Below are 23,107 nucleotides of genomic sequence, written 5' to 3'. Positions count from 1 at the left end.
AGTTTAAGTTACATTTCATACGAATATACACTCTTTATCCCTCGGTCCTGTCGTTTTAAAAATATATATTTTGTGAGTTTATTCGTTTTTTCAGTAGAACATTGTGGAAAATCTAGTTGGTTAAGCGTTCCAGGAGGCGGAGCCAACTTCTGATTTGATTGACAGCCAGTTGCCAGACCATATCCATGGGAACAGCAAAGCGTCCTCGACTGGCTGCAGAGGAGTTGTGTTCAAGTTTTTAATTTGACCAACGACAGTGTAAATACGAATTCAACACAAGAATGCGTCCGAGGTCCGCTGTAGAGAGTTGGGTTAGTATGAAGACTCTTTACTGATATAATTTCTGAATGAAAAATTGTCATGTTGAACTAACAAGGAAATAGGATTTCTGAAGGACACTACTGGTCCTTTAAATCTTAAAAAGAACGTTCTAAACGTTTCAAATATGTTGAAACTTTGTATTTTGGAGACTAACGTTTCAATGTATTAAAATAAATATAATAGATTATATAATAAAAAAAAATAATAAAAAGCTGTTTAACAAAAATGTTATATTGGTTACATTCAGGTGTCATCTTCGGCACAGATGCCTCAAATATCAAGCCATATAGATCTGAGGCCTATGACACACAGGCTCGCCATCGTCCCTAGAGTTAAGAGTGCATCTCGGATCTCCTCAGGAGAATTCTCAAGGAGGAACACAATCAAGTCTGACTCTGGTATGGTCTACGCTGTTTATTTTCTTGGCAATGGTGGATAAGGAGATATCTTATTTGATTACTTCTTCTTTACAGCCTCCTCCGTGCAGTCGGTGGCTGATGAGAATCTATCTTTGGTGGACATTGAGAACCTACTCCTGGAGAGAGTCAAGGACAAAAAAGAGGACTTGAAGGCTGCTTTTGAAGCCTTTGACCAGGAAGGCAACAAAGCTGTCACCAAAGGAGAGTTCAGGCGTGTAATCGAGGGGTTTCTTGTTCCTCTCACTGAATCTCAGTTTGAGGGTCTGTTGGCAAAGGTGTGTTCATTTAGAATTACAAAAGTCGCCCATTTCCTTCAGTGCACTAACTGTAATGTTATATTGTGGTACTTCACTCTTAAAAAAAAGAAGGTGCGTCACAATGCCAGAGAAGAACCTTTAAAGAAAGAACCTTTAACATCTGAAGAAACTTTCTGTTTCACAAAAGGTTATTAGTGGCAAAAAAGTTTCTCCAGAAAAGTAAGAAAGAGATGGTTCTTTAAAAAACCTTTGACTGAATGGTTCTTTGTGGAACCAAAAATGGTTCTTCTATGGCATCGCTATAAAGAACATTTTAAGTACCTTAATTTTTAAGAGTGTTAAGCTGTGATTTTTTTCACATAGTATATGTTTAATATTTTCACTCATTTCAACTTCGTTAAAATATCTTTATTAGATTGACTTAAGAGAAAATGGAACGATTTCTTACATGGAGTTTCTCAGAAGATACTGCAAAATGTCATCAGCAGTAGGAAGGTAATATATGTTTTTGTGGATGTTTTCTCAATTATTAGATTTCCATCAAATATACACTCCATTTTTAAAGGTTTGCGGTTACTAAGATAAAATAATGATCTTATGCTCACCCACGCTATTTGATCAAACATACTGTAAAATAACAATAATGTGAAAAATTACAACTGTTTTCTATTTCATTATATTAAAAAAAAGTTGTCCTGTGATGCAAAGCTGAATTTTCAGCAGCCAATACTCCACCGTTACATGTTCCTTAAGAGATCGTTCTAATATCTAACAGACCTCAAAGTTCAGAACAATATGTAATATTTCTTCATAAATACAACATATAATTTCTTAATAGAAACAGGAGTGGAAGCCACAGAAACTTGTCCCTTGGAGACCTACAGTGTCGTCTGAAAGACAAGGTAAAGAGTATAGCATGTTATGGATATTATAGAAATACTTACATGTTGATGTTATTGTGTAACATCCATGATTCTTATCATTTCAGATTGGAAGCAATTTGAAAAGCATCACCAGGGCTTTTCGGCTGTTTGACTACAACAGCGATGGGCAGATACAGCAACATGAGCTGCGTAAAGTCCTAGAGGGATACTGCTTTCCCATGAGTCAGCTGGAATTCCACAGGTCCCGGTTTTTCAATTTAATGGAAGTCTCCTGAAGTATTATTGTATTTCCCTGAACGCTATGTTTTTTGTGTTTATGTCTTTTCTTTTAGACTATGGTCACATTACAGCGCAAATAATTCTGACACAATATCTTACAAGGAGTTTCTTGAGAAGCTTGGTGTTGACTGTGAAAACTATAGAACAATTGCACCAGATTCTATACAACTGGGTAAAGTTACATCAAATATATTATGAAATATAAGATATTCATAAAATAATTATCTGTTATATAGTCTGATTTACACCTTCTTTTAGCAATGAATTGGGACACTGTCAGTCGTGCTACAACAAGACCTAAAAGCAAGACAAGCGTAAGGGCTTTCTCAAGCAAATCCAGGGACAACGTCAACATGGATGAAGTCCAGACCAGGTTTTTGAGCAAAGTGAGTATGACAGAGATCATTTTTTATCTAAAATATATAAGAATTTCATTAACAAAAAAAAAAAATGTTCTAATGACTTGCAGATAAAGAAGAATTACAGCCTTGTTGAAAAAGCTCTGCAGACATTTGACATCAAAGACAGCGGGTTTGTCTCTCAAGAGGATCTCAGATCTGTCCTCAGTAATTTCCTCTTCCCTATGGATGATGATATCTTCAGGGAGTTATTGAACAGGTATGAGATATTAAAATATCGTTTATGTACCTCCCTGAAAGCAATTCTGAAATTCATCTAGGGTTCACTGTCACAGATTTGGAGTGAGCAGCACAGAGTCTGTGCAGTGGAGAATATTTCTTGGAATGTTCAAAAACGACATAACTGTACAGTAAGTTAGCCATAACGTTTTTGTTACTCTCCTAGAAATCAATATTGTTTTAACACACTACTTTGATATATTGAAGGATTCTGTGCATGCAGAAATATCTTTGATTATGCATGTATTTTTAATGTCTCAATCAGGAAAGATTCTGTTCCAGTGACTCCAGACACATGCAGTATTGAAGCAATTCTACTAAACTTACGTCAACATGTTTTTGATAATCAGCCTCTTCTGACAGAAACCTTTCTGGACTTTGATAAAGTAAGTTCTAAGGCTATATAATAAAAAGTTGTAAATGACGCACTTATTAAACTATTCATGATAATGAGAACTGTTCCTGCAGGACAGAACAGGGTTTATCAGTAGAGATGAACTATGCAGGGCTCTGAGGAGCCTGAACTTCCATCTCAGCGATGAGCAGTTCACCGCTCTTGATGCATTCTTGGATGTGGAACATACAGATGCCATAAATTACCAACAATTCCTCGACTTCCTCTATCACCAAAGACCAGTCATGGTATTATTACCTTTGCAGTACTTAAATATCCATGGTTACATATTACCTTAAAAGAGAGAAAAATGAGAGAGGGAGAGAAAAAAAGAAATATTACACTAAGTAAATAAACTTTAATATTAGGCCCGTTAAGATTATTTTGCATTGTGACATTATTTTCAGGACAATAAAGCCCATCTGACCCATTCCTCATTACTACAATATGCAAATTGTGATTTCTGAAAAAGGAAAAAAAATTGAACTCTCATAGATAAAAAAAAAAGGAAAGAAATAAAAAGAACGTTAACCTATAAAAACCGTTTGTTAATTTATTCCAGGAGACACCAAAGCTCAATAAAAATGTTTCAGAACAGTTAAACCCATTGCCATCCACAGCAACGACAACAAAGAATGCTGTAAGTTTCTTTTTATTTGTACAGTTTTACAGGATTCTATTTTTATTTTGTTTTTTATATTAAGCTGCAGAATTCAATCTTAGAAAATATATCTAAGATCTATAACAAATAAGTCTATGAATAACTTCTCAATCCTAGTTGTATCACACGTGATTTTGCCTCTCTACAGGTGGAACAGATTCTTAAGGAGAAGCTCTCTGAGAACTATGACATGCTGATCGAATCCATCACCAACACAACCCAGAACCAGAGTGACACCATCCCCCCAGAAGACCTTAGGAGACTGATCCGCCAACACGGACTGCCTCTGTCTGAGCGCCACTTCAGCAAGTGAGTCTCACTTCTCTGCCCCCGGCCTTACCTCTGGATACTGACTAATTCCCTCTGTTTTCTCTCAAAGGCTTTGTGAACCATTTTTGGAGGGTGGAAATGTGAACTACAAGCTATTTTTGAAGAGCTTGGGTGTTTCAGAGAAGATTGAGGGCCACCTTGGTATCATAGAGAGGTTTGTATGATCAATAATAAGCATGAGAAGTGATGTGTAGCACTCAGATAAATGTTTTTTTGTTTCAATATAGAGAGGAAAAGTCACACGAAGCCTCCGTATTGAACTTAAAAGCACAAGCTGTAAAAGATGTTGTCCTGAGGAAACTCAAGGACAGGCTTCAGAGACGCGGGATGTCGCTTCAGGACTATCTGATGTCCAAAAGGAAAAGCATGACAGTAGTGCTTACTCTGAGAGATTTCTGTAAGGTACGTTATGAGATCAGGTCAGAAAGTCATTCAGTCAGTGTTTTAAGCATTCAGTTCTTTACATTACTTGATGTCACTCTTGCTTTTAGATTCTGGAAGACTGTGGTATTTTCCTGGAAGGACCCCAGTTTCAGATGCTCATTGAGTCTCTTGGTTTTAATTTGGGTTCGGTTTCTGTCACTGACTTCGTGGCCAAATATGACGGTTTGATTTTTCTCCACACACAATCTGTTTTCTTAACACAAACATATGGCACAAAACATATTTGGTTGATTTCTCTTCAACACAGAAGTTACAATACCAGAAAAGGGCGGAGATAGACGGACAAAAAATGTACAAACGTCCACTCTTTTGACTGCAGAGGACTGTCTAGCTCAACTTAAAAAGAGGATCATGGAATATCATGGGGTATCAAAGCAAAAAAATGTTTTAATAATTTACTAATTTACTACAAAAAAAATGGCTGTATACATAGTAGGCCACTCTATATTTAGTCCTTCACATGGTATCAACACATAAAGCATTTTTAAAGGCTCTAAATGCATAAAAACAACACCCACTGTTTCAAACATCTGTACCTCGCTCTTGTTTGCAGGATGCTCTGACCGCCTTCCGTCTCATGGACAAGAACCGAGATGGTGTGGTGAATCAGAATGACTTCAGGGCTCTGTTTGACAGCCTGATGTTTGTAACCAAAGAGAAGGAGTATCGGAGATTTCTCGACCTGTTGGGCCTTACGCCCGGCTGCACACTCAACTACGCCGAGTTCTACAGCAAAGTTCACTCCAGCAGCAAGACGAAATCACATCACCACGATAACACCTCGTAAAAAAAACACTCATCTGGAATTAATATTTATATTTATCTTAGCTGGTTTTGAAGCATAATTTGTTTGTATTTTTGTTTGTTTTCAGAGGAGATGGATACCTTGACACTGCATGTGACCAAGTTCATGTATATCTGGCATCCATTGCTCAGAAAAGACCTTCTGAGCTTTCAAAGGTAATCTACATCCAGTCCTGGTCACTTTTTTGACTCTATATGGCAGTTGTCTTTAACATACACTGACACCTAGTGGCATGGATATAGCATAGTGCATATATATATATATATATATAATGAAGAATTAAACATACTTTTTACATAACTATTGTGTCCGTAGGCCTTTTGTCAGCTGGATGACGATGTTAAACGCATCATGACCAAAAATGGTCTAAAGCAGCTACTTTTTAAATACTACATGCCCATCACACCAGACGAGTTTGAAAAACTCTGGGCCAGGTAAGCAACACTGATATTTCAAGGAGTGTATGTGTTCCTCAGTGCATTTGATAGTTGAACCATAATCAATATTAGCATGATGTCAACTAAAATATATATCTGGCAAGCATTCAGAGATTTCACAGGTCTGATATCTGCTGGAAATAAAACTAAAAACTCTTTTTACACAGATATGATGAAGAGGGGAAGGGCTTTGTCACTCAGACAGAGTTTTTAAGAAAGCTTAAAATCACATCAGATGAAGACAGCCAATCAGACGCTGTACAAGAACAGTTCACTGAGAGGGCGATTTCCGCACCAGACCTTGAAGTTATGATACAAAATCTTAGGTGAAAAATATCTCTGTATCTATTGACAAATGAAAAAGTGGATGAAAATATTCTCATCATACATATAATGGACCTGTCTGTGTTTGAAGGAAATGGATTGGGAATGACTTTGAGAGTGTGAGTGGAAGCCTCTTGATTCTGGATAAAAACAGAGATGGTCATGTGACCGTGGCAGACCTGCTCTCTCTCCTGCACAGACATGGATTTCGACTCCGAGAACCACAGCTCACACATCTACTGAACCTGTAACTCTCTGTTCCAGACATGTTCATTTACTCAAATGGTGAGTGTTATGAACTTCTGCATTGTATTTCCTCTTTTCTTTTTCTTTTTCAGCCTTGGCTTTGACGGCAGTCTGAAGGAGCTGCCATACCTTGATTTTCTAAAGCATCTCGCTGGACCTCTAGTTTCCAGCGGGTCTGCAGACGAACCTCCTCAAGATCCCACTGTGGGTTCTCCAGAACCAGTGGAGGATATAGAGGAACTGAGCCCAGAAAAAACAATACAAAGAGTCAAGGAGCTGGTTACTGCCTCCTCGGATACTCTTTACAAGGTACTGACTGTTTATAAAGTACAGTATATTAGTATTGCTATAGAGGTGTTTTAACCTGGAATGTGCTGCAATAACAGAGCTGTGTAAAGTATTTTGTAAACACCACTGTACCAAAAGTGAGGGGTCGTTTTTTTTAAAGAAATTAATACTTTTATTTAGCAAGAAAAACATTCAAAGTCAAACCAACCCCAAACTGCTGCTGCACTTTGTTTTCTAGGCCTTCTCTGCATTTGATAAGACTGGAGATGGTATGATACCACAAATAAAGTTTCGTCAAGTGCTGGACCATTTCTGTATGCGTCTCTCAGAAGTGCAGTTCAGGAAGTTGATGTCTGAGCTGAGAATAGTCGAAGGAGAGGAGGTGATGGTTGACTGGAAGGAATTCCTCCAAGTCTTCAACCTCCACAAACAAGAGGTCAAACGTTTGAGTTTGTACTTATGCACAATATGAGGTTGTCAAAAGTTAGACTGGTCTATAAGTTGCATATGGTGAATTATAAAACACCATTTATTTCTCTAACTCCAGCAGACGGCAGATGAATGGCTGAAGAAAATCCATAAGATGCGCTTTCCCAATCAGCCCCGATCTTTAGTAATCAGTGACATTCTGAGGCGGATACAGGAGGTGGTGTCGGCCCGCATGTACACCATAACAAAGGAAATGGTAGATCTCGACTACGCCAATATAAACACGATCTCCAAAACTGACTTTAAGACCATTTGTGATCGTCACTTCATGAGGCTCACCGTCGAACAGGTAATTTCAAGTACTACCACATGAGCTTCTTTAATAGTTCATTCAAAAGCTTTAAAAACAACCAACTCTTTCAGTTTCAAGCCCTGTGGAAAATGCTACCGGTTAATGGCTTTGGAAATCTGGAGTATCGAGAATTCCTGAAAAAGTTCAGCGGAGAACAGCAAGGCCTGGAAAAGGTTGCTAAATCATTACCAGGTTCAGCAAGAGCAACGCTGGAGAGACCAACATCCCTCAGACGCCCCAAAACAGCACCCTCTGCCTTTCGGCGCTCTGCGGTAGATTTACTTTATTTGCTAATATTGGTATACTTCTTCTTCTCTTTGCATTGGATGTTACAAGTTCTCTAATGTCTTTTGAATCCCCCCATTCTTGTCCACAGTCATCTGTGTCAGAGCAGCTTCAGAGACCCTCCACTGCGAGCAGAAGGTCCACACCACTGCTCAACTGTGAGGATGTGGAGATTAAGGTACGTTCCAAGATCCAGGACTGTTGGAGGCACATCCAGAGGAGATGCAGGCAGGCCGACCCTGAGAGGACCGGAGAGATAGATCTGGATGTGTTCCTAGGTACATTGTTGAGGCCAGATATCTCTCCATTTAACAGTCACAGCACCTTTCAACTATATAAAAAGTCAAAACTAGGGAATTTTCCAAGCTTTTAAAAGTCATCGAAATAAAATAAAATAAAAATGTCATGGACATGTCTATAGTGAATATCATTTTACTATCTAAAATAGTCTAGCTCTGACTTCACAAACCAAATTGTTCTTTCTAACTGGCTGTTTTCAATGAATCAGTAAAACCAGTAAGGAAATAGCTCACAATGGATCTGAATTCTAATAACTTTTTTATATATAATTATACATTTCTTAATGAAGTAAAAAAGCACATGCACACCATACAAGGTGCGGGTAAGAAGAAAACAAAATTGTGTAGAGAGGACATAGAACCGAACACTTACTTGCAAATAAGCATCTTTATTAATTAAATGTTTCGGTGAAAAGCCTTTGTCACAGAATGATTTCCTAGGGCAGTGGTTCCCAACCTTTTTCAACTCGCGGCCCACACAACCAAACACATATGTTTGCGCGGCCCACTTCAAAAAAATTAACTGACCCCGCTATTGTTGGGTTAATAACTTACTACTCAGAAGCTAGATTTTAAACTATATTTATTGAATAAACTAGGGCTGTGCGATATGAAAAAAAAAAAAAAAAACTATCGCGATTTTTTTGATCAATTTTGCAATTGTGCTTTTACAGTCATAAATGCATTCAGGATTAATTTGAAACATATTTCCAAAAGAAAACCAATCAGAGCTTTATCAAAAAGTTGTAACATCTCTAGAACAGACATAAGTCAAAATTATCACTGTAGTGAAGATGTAAAAAAATGTATAGACTTGTGGCAAAAAAAGAAAAAAAAAAAAAAATCTTGTATACAGGGACTTTTTTTTCTTTTTTGCCATGCATTGTTCATAGAGCTCATTAATTGTAGCGGTGCCTCAGGTGTTTGCAGTGTGTATACAGTATGTGTATGCGGTCAGCAGTGAGAGCGCATAAATATAACGCGAAAGCACATTAAAATAATTCACGAGTGCGAATCTCTCTTTTCAGCAGATTTCCTTTGCTCTGTCACAAAACCGATCGTGCTTGCTCAGATACACGCTGCTTTGCGAGGAGAGAGTGTGCACACTTAAAACGTGTCTCCTCTCACTTAAACTGCATCCTGTTCACTAACAAATTCACTCTATGCTCATGTGTTAGACATGAATTATTTTCGCACGTTTTTATTTCTAGCCTTTTACCGCAGTGAGAACGCTCTAATCCGTCAACATTGGCTCAGAAAAAAGGCGCATCACAGACAGTGTGTGAACCTGGAGTTAGGCATATGCGCACGCTCAAATTGTGATTTTAGGACGTTTTCTTTTAATCGCACAGCCCTAGAATGGACTGGAAATGAACAGAAAATAATTGGCGGCCCACCTGCAATGGCCGCGGACCACAGGTTGAAAACCACTGTCCTAGGGTAAGGAGAGGTATAAGTAGACAATTATTTACAGGTGTAAAAATATAATTATAAATAACATCATATAAAAAAATATACATGTAAATTTGTATTTTTTTATAATTGAATTCATAATATATATTTATAATATAAAATATTATGTATAACATTGCATGATATACTGTATATTATATAATTATTGTAACATTATTAATTAAAACATTATGCAATTTTAAAAACATGAGAAATTCAAGGAATTACTTTGTCTGGATTATATTATTTTCTATTTTATTTGGGTGTTAATTATAAAGATTTTTATATAGTAATATAATAAAGCATAATGTATTTAAATAAATTTATATTATCGTTTATATATTTTGTTATAATGTATATATAATTCATGGAATTTTTTTTCTGAATAAATTATTGGCACATGACTGAATTAGGATGATTTTTATATTCTAAATAATATCAAATACAATATAATTAAATATAATATATATTTTGTAAGTATTTTAATCTCTCTCTCTCTTTCTCTCTCTCTCTTTCTCTCTCTCTCTCTCTCTCTCTCTCTCTCTCTCTCTATATATATATATATATATATATATATTAATATACATATAAATACATAAAATGTGTAAAATATAATGTATACTTTTTATAGTTATCATAAAATAATATAAAAATCAAAAGGGAAATTATGAGAAAAATCATGGAATTAACAAAAAAGGTGCAAAGCTAATAAAAGTGTATTGGAAGTGTATGTCAATGGAAACATCTCATAGTACTGTTTTGTGTTTGAGCGTGTGTGTGTGTGTGTGTGTGTGTGTGTATGCAGCAATTGTAGTTCCTTAAATTTACATATAATATTTTACGATTGTCACATTGTTGTTTGAAATTGTGAATTTAAACTGATGTTGTGCAGAAATACTCCAGGGCCTCCATATTGAGCTGAGTCCACTTGAGTTTGAGCAGCTGGCTGTCAAATACGACATCAAAAACAGTGGACGTCTCTCTTATCCAGACTTCCTGCGACACTTTGTGCTAATGTTCAGTCCTCAGGTCAACTCTGCATCCCACAGACTCAAACTGCAGCTCCCCAGGACACCAGTGAGTTCACTGCTGCCATTCTAAATAGGCCAGTATAGTTGATCAATTGTGAATATACTCACACATTTTCTGACTTCCTCCTTCAGATGAGTCCCGGCCCACTTAGTAGCCAGTGTGTTGAAGCTATGCTGAGAATCTCCAGTCCTATCCAGCTCTTCTGGAGGCAGATGAGGCACAAATTCATCGCCTTTGACAAAGAGCGCACTGGAAAGATCTCTCTTCAGGACTTCAGAAAGGTACAAAGCACTGTTTTATACTTAACACTTCCAGTTCATTTCTTGTATTTAATCCTGCAACATTGTGCATGATTTTTTTTTTAAGGTTCTGAGACAATACAGCGTGAATCTGTCAGAGGAGGAATTCTTTCATTTCTCTTCTTTTTTTGACAAGAACCTCACAGGAAGGATTTCATACAATGATTTTCTGCGCATTTTCCTTAAATGAGTGCAGATTCGTCTGTTTATTAGTTTGGAGTGTCATATTGCACTGCTTAAGCAACAATGATGTAACACTTTTTTAAATAAAATAAAAATAAACTGATTATTCTAATCCTTTATTTGTTGTTCTTATTCATATATCAAGAGAATATGTTTATAATAGGAATTTTATGTAATTAAAAATTGACATTATATATAATACCTTTCATATTTAATATGTCATTGAATTAAAATAAATGTTTGGAAAATAAATGGTATTATAATTAGTCGTATATTCTTGCTTAAAAAAGAATTATGCCAGAAGTTAAATATTTGGAGTAACCAGTGTTTATCAGTATTATGGCAGCGATGTTTCTCTCGCAAACACAATCAAGGTTTTCAAGTTCACAAATGTTTTGACAAAAAAAAAATCACTCAATGATCACAGCAATGTCCTCACTACGCAATGTTGTTTTTCCAGTACATGACCTCTGCGGTTGCAACACTCTATTTCGCAATAGTATAACGTTGCCAGATACTATCAGTGCTAATGACTGACCTTCCTTTGGACTCGCTGTTATGCATCACACTTGCACTGCATAACCTCAGGGATCCATATGTTGAAGAATATGCAGGAATCTGCTAAAGAATGGAATATCTCTTTCGCTGGCTGTGGATTTCTGATGGCTTACTACTGTGGAGTCTATGGCTGTTTATCTGAGCGGGCCCCTTTTTTCCTTAAAGAGGTGAAGAGGATTTGTGGGGCTTCATCTGGGGCTCTCATGGGTGCAATGCTAGTATGCCAAATGTCTCCAGGTATGTTTCAACAATCATTTCTAGTTTAAAAACTTCCCACAAATTGTAAAAGACAACAAATAAGGTGTGTTGAAGGCATTTGTCATTAATCCAAAAGATAGTTCTTTCACATTCACTGTTAAATGATAGTGAATAGTCTGAACATAATTCAGAAGACTCATTAATGGTAGAAAACCCCCTATTTCATTAATTTTGATGACTATTACATTGATTGATGTTGGTAGACCTAAAGAAAATTACATTTTGAAGCCAAATCCTGTGAAAATTTGCTGGAAATGTCTCGAGAGGCTCGGAGAGGCACTCTGGGGGCTGTGCATCCCTCCTTCAACCTGCTTAAGATAGTACGACACTTCCTAAATCGTGACCTGCCCGATGATGCCCACCTGCTCGCCAGTGGACGGCTGTTTGTGTCACTCACACGAGTGTCAGATGGGACAAATGTGCTGGTGTCTGAGTTTGACAGTAAAGAAGATCTCGTTCAGGTGAACTCAACTACCTTTTGTTTCCTGCATTATGAATAGATAAGTGTTAAAGAGGATTTATGATTTACACTTTGCTCTCTGTCTGCAGGCTCTGATTTGTAGCTGCTTTTATCCACTGTACTGTGGTGTGATACCTCCAAGATATCATGGAATAGTATGTAGCCAAACACAGCCGTTTGACTGTATATTTTGATGATACATTCGCAATAATAGTCAGTTTTTTAAATCAATGCTCTCTTACTGATATTTTATTCGTTTATTAATTAACTTTTTTTTTTTTTTGAAGTCTACGCTCATATTTGCAAAATAAAGTGTCGAAAAGGCTGCCGAGATAAAAAAAAAAAAAAAAAGAAAGGATAAGACTGAGAAAGTTTCTCCTGGTCATGTGACCTCAACGATTTTTTTTTTCATTTATTGCAACAAAATTACAACCAAACAAGGTAAATGAACACATTTGCAAAAATATCCATAATTATTCAGACTTGGTTGAGCATAACCAAAATTATTTGACCTCAACGAGAGGCGACTAGCTCCGTGTAAATGAAAACAGTCTGTGCTACCTCGATGTACTTTTTTTTTTTTTTTTTTCAAGATTATATTATTTTCTAATTAATTCTATTTTATTTAGTTAGTTATTAGAAATGCTAAATTAAAGTTTTCACCATTTTTAAATTTTTTCCCCATCTTATCTGTTTTCAGAGGTATGTAGACGGAGCATTGAGTGATAACATGCCGTTCTCTGGTCTAAGGAACACAATCACCATCTCGCCCTTCTCTGGAGAAAGTGACATCAGTCCTTATGGCAACCCTTTTTACTTTCATGACATATACTACAATAACGTCAGCATACACATCAACTTCATTAACGCACACCGAGTGGTCATTGCGTTTTTTCCTCCAGAAGCAGAGGTACATTTTGAATACTTGATTTTCAAAAACACACTTAGGCCCACATAACCTTGTTGTGGTGTTTCGTAAGGTCTTGGCTGAGATGTGTCAAAATGGATATAAGGATGCTTTCCTTTTTTTAAAAGAGAATGGTGAGTTGCCTCACACTCTTCTTGAAGATGGTATTTGGTGTAATTGTGTGGTTGTTAAGATCTAATATTGTTTAGCAGAACTCCTGAAGCTCACATCGTCGCTGTCAGAGCTGACCCTAATAGATGAATGGAAGAATATTCCAACATCTGAGAAATATATTAGTGATAACAAATTAAGAGTGACTGGGAATTCAAAAAATATCCTTCCAGAGTCCATCAAAAAAGGTAAGACAACAAATAACTTGCATCCAACCCAATGAACCAGTAAATCTAAAAGATTGTATGAGAAAAAAATTGATGTATTTTTCACTTTCTCCAGTATTTTGTAAGGCTAGCATGAGCGAGGACGAAGAATTAAGATGTTCTCTCTCAGTGAAGCTGGTTTACTGTCTAATGTGGTGCATTTTGCCAGTGGAGATGGCATACATAATGCTTTTAAGGTATACATGTTAAAAATGAGTACGATTGAAATATCAAAGTCTGATTTCATGCTAAGACCCAGACTCTTTTTTAGGCTTGTTGAGTACACTCCAGAGATGTGGTCATATCTGCTGTGGATGTGGCAGATGGTAATGAGAATAACTGGACAAATATTGAAGAATGCTTTCTCAAGGTTTTAAAGATATTACATAATAATCCAAATATTAAGTGTGAAGTCCCTAAACAAGAATTTCTGCCTTCCGTTGTTTACGCATTCAGAAATATCCAACTCTTCACCAGCACCACGTCTTCTTACATACACTGTGTAATTATTTTGTATAAAAAGGTTTCAATAACCAATTTTTATGTAATCACACCACTTTAACTTACCTAAATTGCCTCAAAATTAAAGACCTACCTTTTGTTTACAGTTTACAAGTTTTGTCTCACTAAAATATAATATCTAATACTAATATGGAAATAAATTTACAAGTATGAATTAGCATAAGTGTATTTTAATGAACAAACAAGATAATCAAGTATACAGAAAGGGTAAAAAATAGTAGCACCAATTAAAAGCATGTGGATAAATCCATAAATTCTGGCATGTTTAGGATTATTTCCCTTATATAAACAGTCATACTGTGTTGTATTTTACAGTACTGAAGGCGGAGAGGTGGTTGTATACATTTCTTAAACCGTGATGCTGATGCTTCCTCATAAGGAACACATTTAAAGATATCTTCAATGTACAGTCTTGCAGTGGCACCACAGAAGTTCATAGAAGTCCTTCCAACATGTAAAAAGACCTCATTTGTCACATTATGATAGTATCAAAACATTATTTAAATGTTATCCTCACAGATATTATGTTTAAAATGTGAACTTTAAAAAGATTTGGGTAGTTACACTTAAAATTTTACTACATAAGCAAACAATACATCCCATCTAAAATATCAAATGATATAATAGTGAGTGCTCCTTATGAACAAATCAAGTATCAGTCCCTGAAATCGCATAATGCAATAAACCAGTGCTCAGAACCTCGTACACTAAACTACCGAAAATAACGTCAATGACTATAAACCACTAAAGTAAAAGATGAGTATATTCTCCAGTTCCATAGAAATGCTAATTCCTAAAAGGTCTAATTGAAATTCATAGTAAAAACTGTTCTTTTCTTTAATAAAGAGGCATTTGAGATGTCAAACGCCCCCAAATTGAAGTTTAGAGGTACAGTTTCTTTAAAAACACAGCAGCCATTGGATTCTCCTTGTGCAAGTTGGGCCACCTTCCATGATACTGTAATCTCCTCAAATCGGTCCTGAAATTATAACGTAACAGACTTGTCACAGCAACGCACAGGAGAAAGAAACCAATGCCCCAAAAGACTCCTGGATTGGACTGAGAGAAGATAAAAGGCACAGCATCTCTGGAAGAGCACAGGAACCGACAGGCTTCGTCTGAAGTCCCTGAGAACGCTCCTTCCTCATACACCCCAGCTTTGGGCTTGAGAGGAGCTGCCGATGGCTGGGATCTGATCGGCAAAAGACTGCGTCATCCACTGTCCGTCCTGAACCTGTCCGACCGCGTTTGGATCCGTAGGCGCCTTCTCCACTGTGTCAGCTGGAACAAAAAATTGGTTTGTAGCATCTGAAGACCCCTTTGACTTCCACTGTATGGACAAAAAGTTCCACAGAAGAAAGATGGTACCAACCTTTCTCCTCAGATGTGGAGAAGCTACAATATCCATTGCTTTGGCCTCCTTCAGGTACGAGTTCTCCATATGCTCCTCCGAAAGCGGTCTCATAACCAGGATCATACTGCTCTTCCTTGATAGCCATCCTCTTAGCGTCCTCTGTAAGACAGAAGAAAGAAAGTGGTCAAGTACTGTGTATAATTGTGTACATCAGGAGGGCAATCATAATCGGTCTGCTTGTACCTTTGGCCAGGCCGAGATCAAATGAGTAGTTGACTTCTTCGATCTCCTTGGGCTTTGCAACACCCTTCAGCTGATCTCGGAGCTCTCTCAGCTTGATGTAAAAATGCACTTTGTCCTGAGCACGTGGGAACTGAGCACAGCGGGCGCTGGAGGAGGGCATCAGGTACAACGCCTACAGAAAACAGTTATTTACAGCATATGACTCATATCTGACCAAAAGTAGCTTTTTTCATGAGGTGAACCAAAAATGTGTTTTTATTTCATTTTACCGTCTCAGAGTCAGGAACCCTGTGAGGCTGTAGGCCAAATTCAAGTGTTTTTGGCTTCTTCCCAAATATCTCCCTACAGAACATTTCATATATACCTAAAACAAGAGATATTGTTAAATGCACACCTTCATATCTGTTTGCATTCTGTACTTGTGTTCGAATACTTACATTTTCCATTAAAAACTGCTATGAGTGGCTTGAATTTCTTTATCTTTTCCACTAAGATTTTACCACCTTCTCGAAGCTCCTTGCTGCAGAAGGTGATGAGTAAAACAGCTTAGATGAGAGGAACATCACTATTTCCAGTAAAGAATGAAAGTGGAGTGACAATCTAACACACCTAGAGAGATCTTTGCTTCCCGGTGTCGCCCTCGCTACCATATTTGTGAAGCCGATGCTGTATTTCTCAGGCAAACTCTGATCATCCATGTGATTTAGCAGCTTCTCTGTGAATCCAGACAGGAACAGACACTTCCCTAAAAGATTGACAAGAACGCTTCTAGTTTAATCATTGAAAGATTAGAGATTTTAAAACATTTTTTAAAATTAATATATTACAGATATATATATATATATATTAGGGGTGTAACGATACGCGTATTCGTATTGAACCGTTCGGTACGAGGCTTTCGGTTCGGTACGCGGTACGCATTATGTACCGAACGGTTCGTTGGACTAATTAATTAAATTTGGAAAATAAAAAAGGTGTGTGAAATATAATGTTATGCGTTCAACAAGGTAGCCCAATAACCCAAACGACGTAACAGGCAATGCCCCTGACACCCCCGAAGAAAAAAAAACACCAACTTATATGTTTATGTTAGGCTACTCAGTCAGGCGCTCGCTCACTCAGTACGCGCTGAAGGCTCGGTACGGAGCCCCGCACGTCACCTGTAGGAGAGAAAAAACATCAATCCGTGGCGACGGTTTTGCAATCCGTCCCCTCAGTTTATAAACCGTGCTCATGAATTAATAAACTGTTCACTCGGTTTAACAAATCGTACCCAGGATTAACAAACCGTGCCCACGAATTCCCAGTCCGTGCGTTTAGATTGTGTAAACCATACCCTCGGTTTTTGAATCCGTACCCACGAATTCATAATCCGTGCGCACGCTTTCGCAATCCGTTCCCTCGGATTTGAAAACTGACACGCATTTTACAGTCCGTGCGTGCATCTAACTCCGGCAGGTGGGGTGAGGTGGGTGGAGCTTAGTATAATAAAATCACAAAAATAAGTCTTCATGTTAAGAAAGAATTGTACACAAGCATTTCCAAAACTGTCCAAAGGTTATTTAAAAATAAAGCAATTCACAAATTATTTTATGACAAATATTTTTACTGTCTTGTACTCATTTATTTAGCCTACAAATTAAAATTATAAAAAATAACTTTATTTTTATTTGTATCATTATTATATATTATTAAACAGGTTATGCATAAGAATCTTTTATCCAAAATAACTTACAAAAGAGGAAAAAATTACTCCAGAGTCAGTCACAATGCCAGGTTTATTGCACAATAATAATCAAGTGCTATTATAGATTATCAGCAATTGAACAAGATTTTAATGCGGATCTTTCTTATTAAATCTTTGTATTCCACCTCGTACTACACTTGATAGAGAATCACTTAAGACACTTTGCTGTAAACCTATTCCACATAATAATATTCAATAAAACTGTATGTTAACACGTAGGAGTTTGCTGCATGAATCCGTGAGTACGGTTTACAAATCCGAGGGAACGGATTGCGAAAGCGTGCGCACGGATTATGAATTCGTGGGTACGGATTCAAAAACCGAGGGTACGGTTTACAAAATCTAAGTGCACGGATTGGAAATTCGTGGGCACGGTTTGTTAATCCGTGGGCACGATTTGTTAAATCGAGTGAACAGTTTATGAATTCGTGAGTACGGTTTATAAACTGAGGGGACGGATTGCAAAACCGTCGCCACGGATTGCTTTTTTTTCTCCTACAGGTGACGTCCCGGGCTCCGTATACGGACATCACCGCAGCGAATGGTGCATTTACGTTATAGCCGCGGATATGAGACCTTACTCTGTAGTGGAAAACGCAGGTTTTAAGAACATGCTTAATGTAATTGAGCCCCATTACAATATTCCTTCACGAGCCCATTTCAGACAGACCGTAATTCCTGCTTTGTTCCAAAAAACATAAGCCCAAATAGAGAACCAACTGAGTAAAAACACACTCAATATAAAGAGTTATAGAGTTCCATATAAAAAGAGTTACATCTTTGTATTTGTTCATAACCACTACAACAATATTACATTTAATTTAAAAAAAAAAAATTTATAAGGAGCTATTTTTGTTTTATACAGTATGCTGCTAAGAAAACACCATAGAAGATGGGTAAAGAATAGCTCCATCATTGTTCAATGTAAAAAAAAACACATACTTTGTTAGTTTTAATAAATAAAACATTTTTTAAAAAATCAAGGAAATTTATCTGCCAATTTTTTCTTTTTGCTGTATCTAAAACGTACCGAACCGTACCGAACCGAACCGTGACATCAGTGTATTGAACCGAACCGAACCGTGAATTTTGTGAACCGTTACACCCCTAATATATATATATATATATATATATATATATATATATATATATATATATATATATATATATATATATATATTATGCTGCATAATTAATTAGGTTATTTTATATTAAAGTATTTTGAAACATAATAAATGTTATTTTATAATGTTTCTGTAATGATTATATTAATAAAATATTATTATATTTGTGCAACCACTTTAACACTAGAATTACCAAGGCAGTCATTTTGACCGTTTTAAAGATTTGCAATGTAATAACTTTGTTGAAATAAAACCCATATTACTACAGTTCCATGACTTTTCTTAAATTAATGTAAATTTTATTTTAACATTGTTATTTTATTAAAATTACAAAACACAAAAGAGTTCTGAGTATTTCTACCTTGAATGGCCATAGCGGTAAATTTGACCGCACATATTTACAGGCGTTGTATCTCCTCAGCGCTTTTTCCCACCGTTAAAGATGTGCGTAGCTGTTGCCTAGCAACCTTTCTCTGGCAGTTTTGTATGCTTTTGCTAAGCTAAAACTTAGCTTTACCATCAAAATGGCAACAAGAAAGAAAATGACTGTCACTGAGGTTTTATCCTTGCTTGAGAACATTGATGATGCAGAGTCTGATGGAGGAGCAGAGAGCGATGTCTCTTGGTCTCTTGACAGTTTGTCTGACACTGATTCTGAGAGTGATTCAGAGTTTATTATCTGTCCTAATATAACAGAACTATTTATTCATTCTAGATTTCATTAGGGGCTGCATAAAATTGTTTCCGATTCGTGTGGTCCAAACATTTCCGATAATGCTAAAGCATTGTAAACTCCAAAAGCCAAATGTATTGAATAAAGACAGATGTAATTATTTCCAAAATTCACAATATGTTTTTATCTAACAAAAAATTCTGCTTCATTTTATATTTGTTGACATTTTGACTTTCAAAAACAACATTTTAACTGCGGTGAAAAACTTTGATCTCCAGCTTGCCGGATGCAAATTGCGGAAAGCAAATTGCGGCATGCACTTTTGTGGGAGGTCTAGTAGCTCTTACACAATAATATCACGAACATATTATATCATGTATGCTTAAATTACCCCACATTTTTCATAAAACATGACCATAGAAGCTTTGAAGTAAATATAACATGACAAAAATGACATTCACTGCTGTCTGGTATGAACAGTCAAAATGACCGCTATTGGCAGTTCTAGTAGTTATAGAATTCCGGTAGTGCTAGTGTTAAAATAATTTAATATTAATTTATTAATAATACTAATAATAACAATACTAATAGCATAGAAGTATAATATTATATTAATAAAGACATAATATAAAATACCTCTATACTGAAAGATAATAATGTCAACATAACCGTTTTGAACAATTTCTTTTAAAAATTATGAATAAAAGGTCTTTATAATATTTGTTCTTGAATAATTTCTTTAATATTAGAATATTTTATTTATATAAATCAACATATTAACCTTTAGAATCTCTTTTTATATTTGTAAACAACCTTTGATATTAATATATTAAACACGACTAAATATGAATATTTGATTAATCGCATCCAAAATAAAAGTTTTTGTTTACATGGCATGTGTACATGTATAAATATATATAAATGCACACACATACATGTATAGATTTAAGAAATGTGCATGTGTGTATATACTCATATTTATATATATGATTTATATTATATGAATATACAATTCATATTTCTTAAATATATAAATACATGCGTGTGCATTTATGCATGCACATTGCACATATAAATATACATATCATGTAAACTAAAACTTATTCTGGATGCAATTAATCGATATGACAGCCCTACCATAGATTTATAATAGCAATTATATAAATAAAATAAGTAATAGACCAACAACAAAATCTCTTTTACATTAAACCATAATATATCAATAGAGAAGAGTAGAATTGTTGTCTACTTACAAAAATGGTTTCCTGGTCCAGGAAACCATCTTCCAATGTAGGCCGCCATCAACCCTGGATTAATTCCGATCTGTATCATAAAAATAAGATTCATTTCAGTCATTTGGGTTCAATGCCATCTTTGGTTTAACATTCTTCATTGTTACAAGGCAACTTCAGAGAAAAGCCATACAAACTTACAATGACATAGTCCAGATTGGGGATAAGAATGTCAGGCAGTGTTTTCTTCATGACTTCCTCCTCCGACATGCCCTTAAAGCGATCGACTTTCCTCTTGACTTTCTTGAAGGTTTCGTCAATCTTCTCCTGTCCTTCAGCTGATGGGGCCTCCTTGGCTTTTTTGGGTTTGGGTCCAGGTTTGGCTTTGGCTTTAGGTTCTTTGCTCGCTGGCCTTCCTCGCTTTCCTTTAGCAGGCGCTTAAACGGGGGGAAAACAAAAACTTTGACTAAAAGCAGCATGAGAGAATGAATTTAGTCTGCTGAGCTCAGTTCTAATGCTTGAAAACACACACTCCTGGATAACTACCTTTCTGTGCAGCCGCAGGCTCCAGTTGGGCGGCATCCTCTGGGTGTACAGGCATCTGCTGCATGCCTCCATCTTCTCTGCGTCCCTCCATCATAAAACCAGCATTACCGTTAGCCATGTGAGGATACTGAGCCTGAAGGGTCTGCAGATGCTGCTGAGCTGACTGAACCCTAGTTCAGAAATGAAACAGGGACTGACTGAGTTGTCAGTCCAACTTAGACTTCTGTAGAAAAAAGTCAATTTTAAAAGCACATGTTTAATAAGATGCAAAATAGAGATTGTTAATTGGTTTGACCAATATTCTGGACCGAAGTAGTGAAGTCATGATTAACCCAACACTGTGCATTTAACAGAAAACAATGGAGTTTACAGGTAAAGTAACTTTGCATAATTATTCCTTCACTTAACAAGAAAAACATTTATCAATTAAATAATACAAAAAGATTAAATACATTTGGAACTATTTAGATCGCATATTCCCCTTTGCATACATATAAAAATTTAAATACATTCACAACCATGTAGATTGAAAAACTTATATAATGCCATGATAATACTAATGATTTTTTTTATTTATTATTTAACTACAATATATTTTATAATGACTATGAAGCTTGTAATATTTCTTCAAATAAATATATAAAATGAAAATACTCATTAAAATTACTAGAAATTATACATCACTTAACTGACACTTCAACATAATAACTGCATCTCCTTTACATCGGAGATTGTCTTATCTAAAGCAGGTGCAACTTCCATAAAGAGTTACTGAGTTATACTATAATCACTTGAGAAGTCAAGTCATTAATGCAACCCTGCAAAAAGAACACATTAATAATTGCAAGAACACATCAGTTTTTAAAACAAACACAAGTGGCAAAACCATGGCAGATTCTTCTTCATGTAAGCCGGCCAGTAACTTGTTATTGTTGCTTGTTTCGTGCATGGCGGTACAGACTGGTTAGTAGCATTCAAAAACAAACTAAAATGCTGATAGTTATTATAACAGCATAAGAAAACCAGTGGGATCGTAATTAATCGTGGCGCCAATCGACGACATTTGGGGACACTCACCATTGTTGGAGGTATTCCGAGGGGGCATGAGGCAAAGATCCATAGAGCCTTTCATCCATCTCTAAAGGATTTACTCAAATAAATCAATATTGGTGTTCATTTCAACAGCAATTTCAAGTGGTATTCTCACAGGAGAATATTTATAACTAGCCCCTTTTACTTCTATTTTATAGTTTTATAATAAAAAGATTCAATTATACGTAAATGCACTTTTAAATTAAGTGAATATCAAAACATATCCAGCCTAGTCTGGCTTAAGTGTATACACCAGATCAGAAAAGGTTCTGTGATCTGGATTTGTTAACATACTCCACGTAAACACCCAACATCTCACTCTTACTATTTAGACACATCCAGTAATTTAAACTGCGGTACTAAGAAAACTACGTTAATCTGAATTTAGTAATTACATATTAATTCAGAAGGACAAATGCAGGTAAACGGCTAAGATCCTTTTATTTTACATAAACATAAAAACCATATGTGCTACTGTTAGCATGTTCGGCTAATACTGGCAATACTGCAAATTCATTGAGCACAATGAATGATGGTCGCTAGCTAACAGAGCAGAGCGCTTCTATCAGAATAACATGCATTAACATTGCGTAATTAATCTAATTAAGGTTTATTGGTTAAATATATACATACCGTTGTGATATGATTAGAACGATAATCCACTGAAATGTTGTTTTTTCTCGTTTTAGGAACAAAACCGGTGAAAGCAACAAAGACGAGACCAACAGCGAGAAATCAATTTGACAGTGGAGCGTACCAAAAGCACCAGTACTAGGGGCGTCTGTCTCTTAAATTATATTTAAAAAGGAAACAAAAAAATCAGAAATTACGTTTTGATGTTTAGTATTTTAAATGTAAAACTAAAAACCTACCGAAGGCTTTTAGTTTTATCTTAAATTCATCATGGAGATGAAAAACTGCACCCCTCTAAAGTTAGTAGTATGACCTCCGTCTCC

General features: G+C 36.1%; 3 protein-coding genes across 9 annotated transcripts; 2 read left to right on the top strand and 1 right to left on the bottom strand.

The window, feature by feature from the left end:
- The first annotated feature begins 23 nt into the window (after positions 1-23).
- efcab6 (EF-hand calcium binding domain 6) lies at positions 24-11,177 on the top strand. 2 transcript variants are annotated; one of them, XM_052597059.1, is made up of 31 exons: positions 24-311; positions 569-719; positions 795-1,015; positions 1,413-1,492; positions 1,836-1,899; positions 1,986-2,122; positions 2,214-2,332; positions 2,419-2,546; positions 2,630-2,778; positions 2,855-2,929; positions 3,064-3,184; positions 3,267-3,440; positions 3,755-3,832; positions 4,002-4,162; positions 4,233-4,337; positions 4,411-4,585; positions 4,675-4,789; positions 4,875-4,993; positions 5,181-5,410; positions 5,500-5,587; positions 5,748-5,866; positions 6,037-6,195; positions 6,285-6,440; positions 6,532-6,748; positions 6,966-7,163; positions 7,278-7,505; positions 7,580-7,780; positions 7,885-8,071; positions 10,437-10,621; positions 10,708-10,857; positions 10,943-11,177. In XM_052597059.1, the coding sequence occupies exons 1-31, from the start codon at positions 282-284 to the stop codon at positions 11,063-11,065; spliced, it is 4,443 nt and encodes a 1,480-aa protein (XP_052453019.1). In that variant the 5' UTR covers positions 24-281; the 3' UTR covers positions 11,066-11,177. The 2 variants fall into 2 exon arrangements, with proteins under 2 accessions (XP_052453019.1, XP_052453018.1); XM_052597058.1 differs by having other exon boundaries at positions 7,275-7,505.
- A 403-nt stretch (positions 11,178-11,580) lies between these two features.
- Positions 11,581-16,208, top strand: LOC128013885 (patatin-like phospholipase domain-containing protein 2). 4 transcript variants are annotated; one of them, XM_052597072.1, is made up of 8 exons: positions 11,581-11,853; positions 12,078-12,335; positions 12,424-12,489; positions 13,035-13,244; positions 13,315-13,375; positions 13,451-13,600; positions 13,695-13,815; positions 13,890-16,208. In XM_052597072.1, exons 2-8 carry the CDS (start codon positions 12,129-12,131, stop codon positions 13,993-13,995), a joined length of 921 nt encoding a protein of 306 aa, XP_052453032.1. In that variant the 5' UTR covers positions 11,581-11,853; positions 12,078-12,128; the 3' UTR covers positions 13,996-16,208. The 4 variants fall into 4 exon arrangements, with proteins under 4 accessions (XP_052453032.1, XP_052453031.1, XP_052453029.1 ...); XM_052597071.1 differs by having other exon boundaries at positions 11,582-11,853; positions 12,086-12,335; XM_052597069.1 differs by having other exon boundaries at positions 11,583-11,853; positions 12,103-12,335.
- Positions 14,295-22,998, bottom strand: LOC128013882 (G/T mismatch-specific thymine DNA glycosylase-like). Of its 3 annotated transcripts, XM_052597062.1 has the most exons (11): positions 22,785-22,998; positions 22,137-22,197; positions 21,060-21,229; positions 20,715-20,950; positions 20,535-20,604; positions 16,347-16,482; positions 16,175-16,257; positions 16,007-16,101; positions 15,738-15,909; positions 15,513-15,653; positions 14,295-15,421 (listed from the first exon to the last, which is right to left on the bottom strand). In XM_052597062.1, exons 2-11 carry the CDS (start codon positions 22,193-22,195, stop codon positions 15,285-15,287), a joined length of 1,299 nt encoding a protein of 432 aa, XP_052453022.1. In that variant the 5' UTR covers positions 22,196-22,197; positions 22,785-22,998; the 3' UTR covers positions 14,295-15,284. The 3 variants fall into 3 exon arrangements, with proteins under 3 accessions (XP_052453022.1, XP_052453023.1, XP_052453024.1); XM_052597063.1 differs by lacking the exon at positions 22,137-22,197; XM_052597064.1 differs by lacking the exon at positions 22,785-22,998 and having other exon boundaries at positions 21,060-21,256; positions 22,137-22,170.
- Positions 22,999-23,107: the final 109 nt, after the last annotated feature.

Source organism: Carassius gibelio, chromosome B25, assembly GCF_023724105.1.
Source record: "Carassius gibelio isolate Cgi1373 ecotype wild population from Czech Republic chromosome B25, carGib1.2-hapl.c, whole genome shotgun sequence".
NCBI classification, from domain to species: domain Eukaryota; kingdom Metazoa; phylum Chordata; class Actinopteri; order Cypriniformes; family Cyprinidae; genus Carassius; species Carassius gibelio.
The sequence above is the reverse complement of the archived record's forward strand: the minus strand, read 5'-3'. Positions and strand labels throughout refer to the sequence as shown.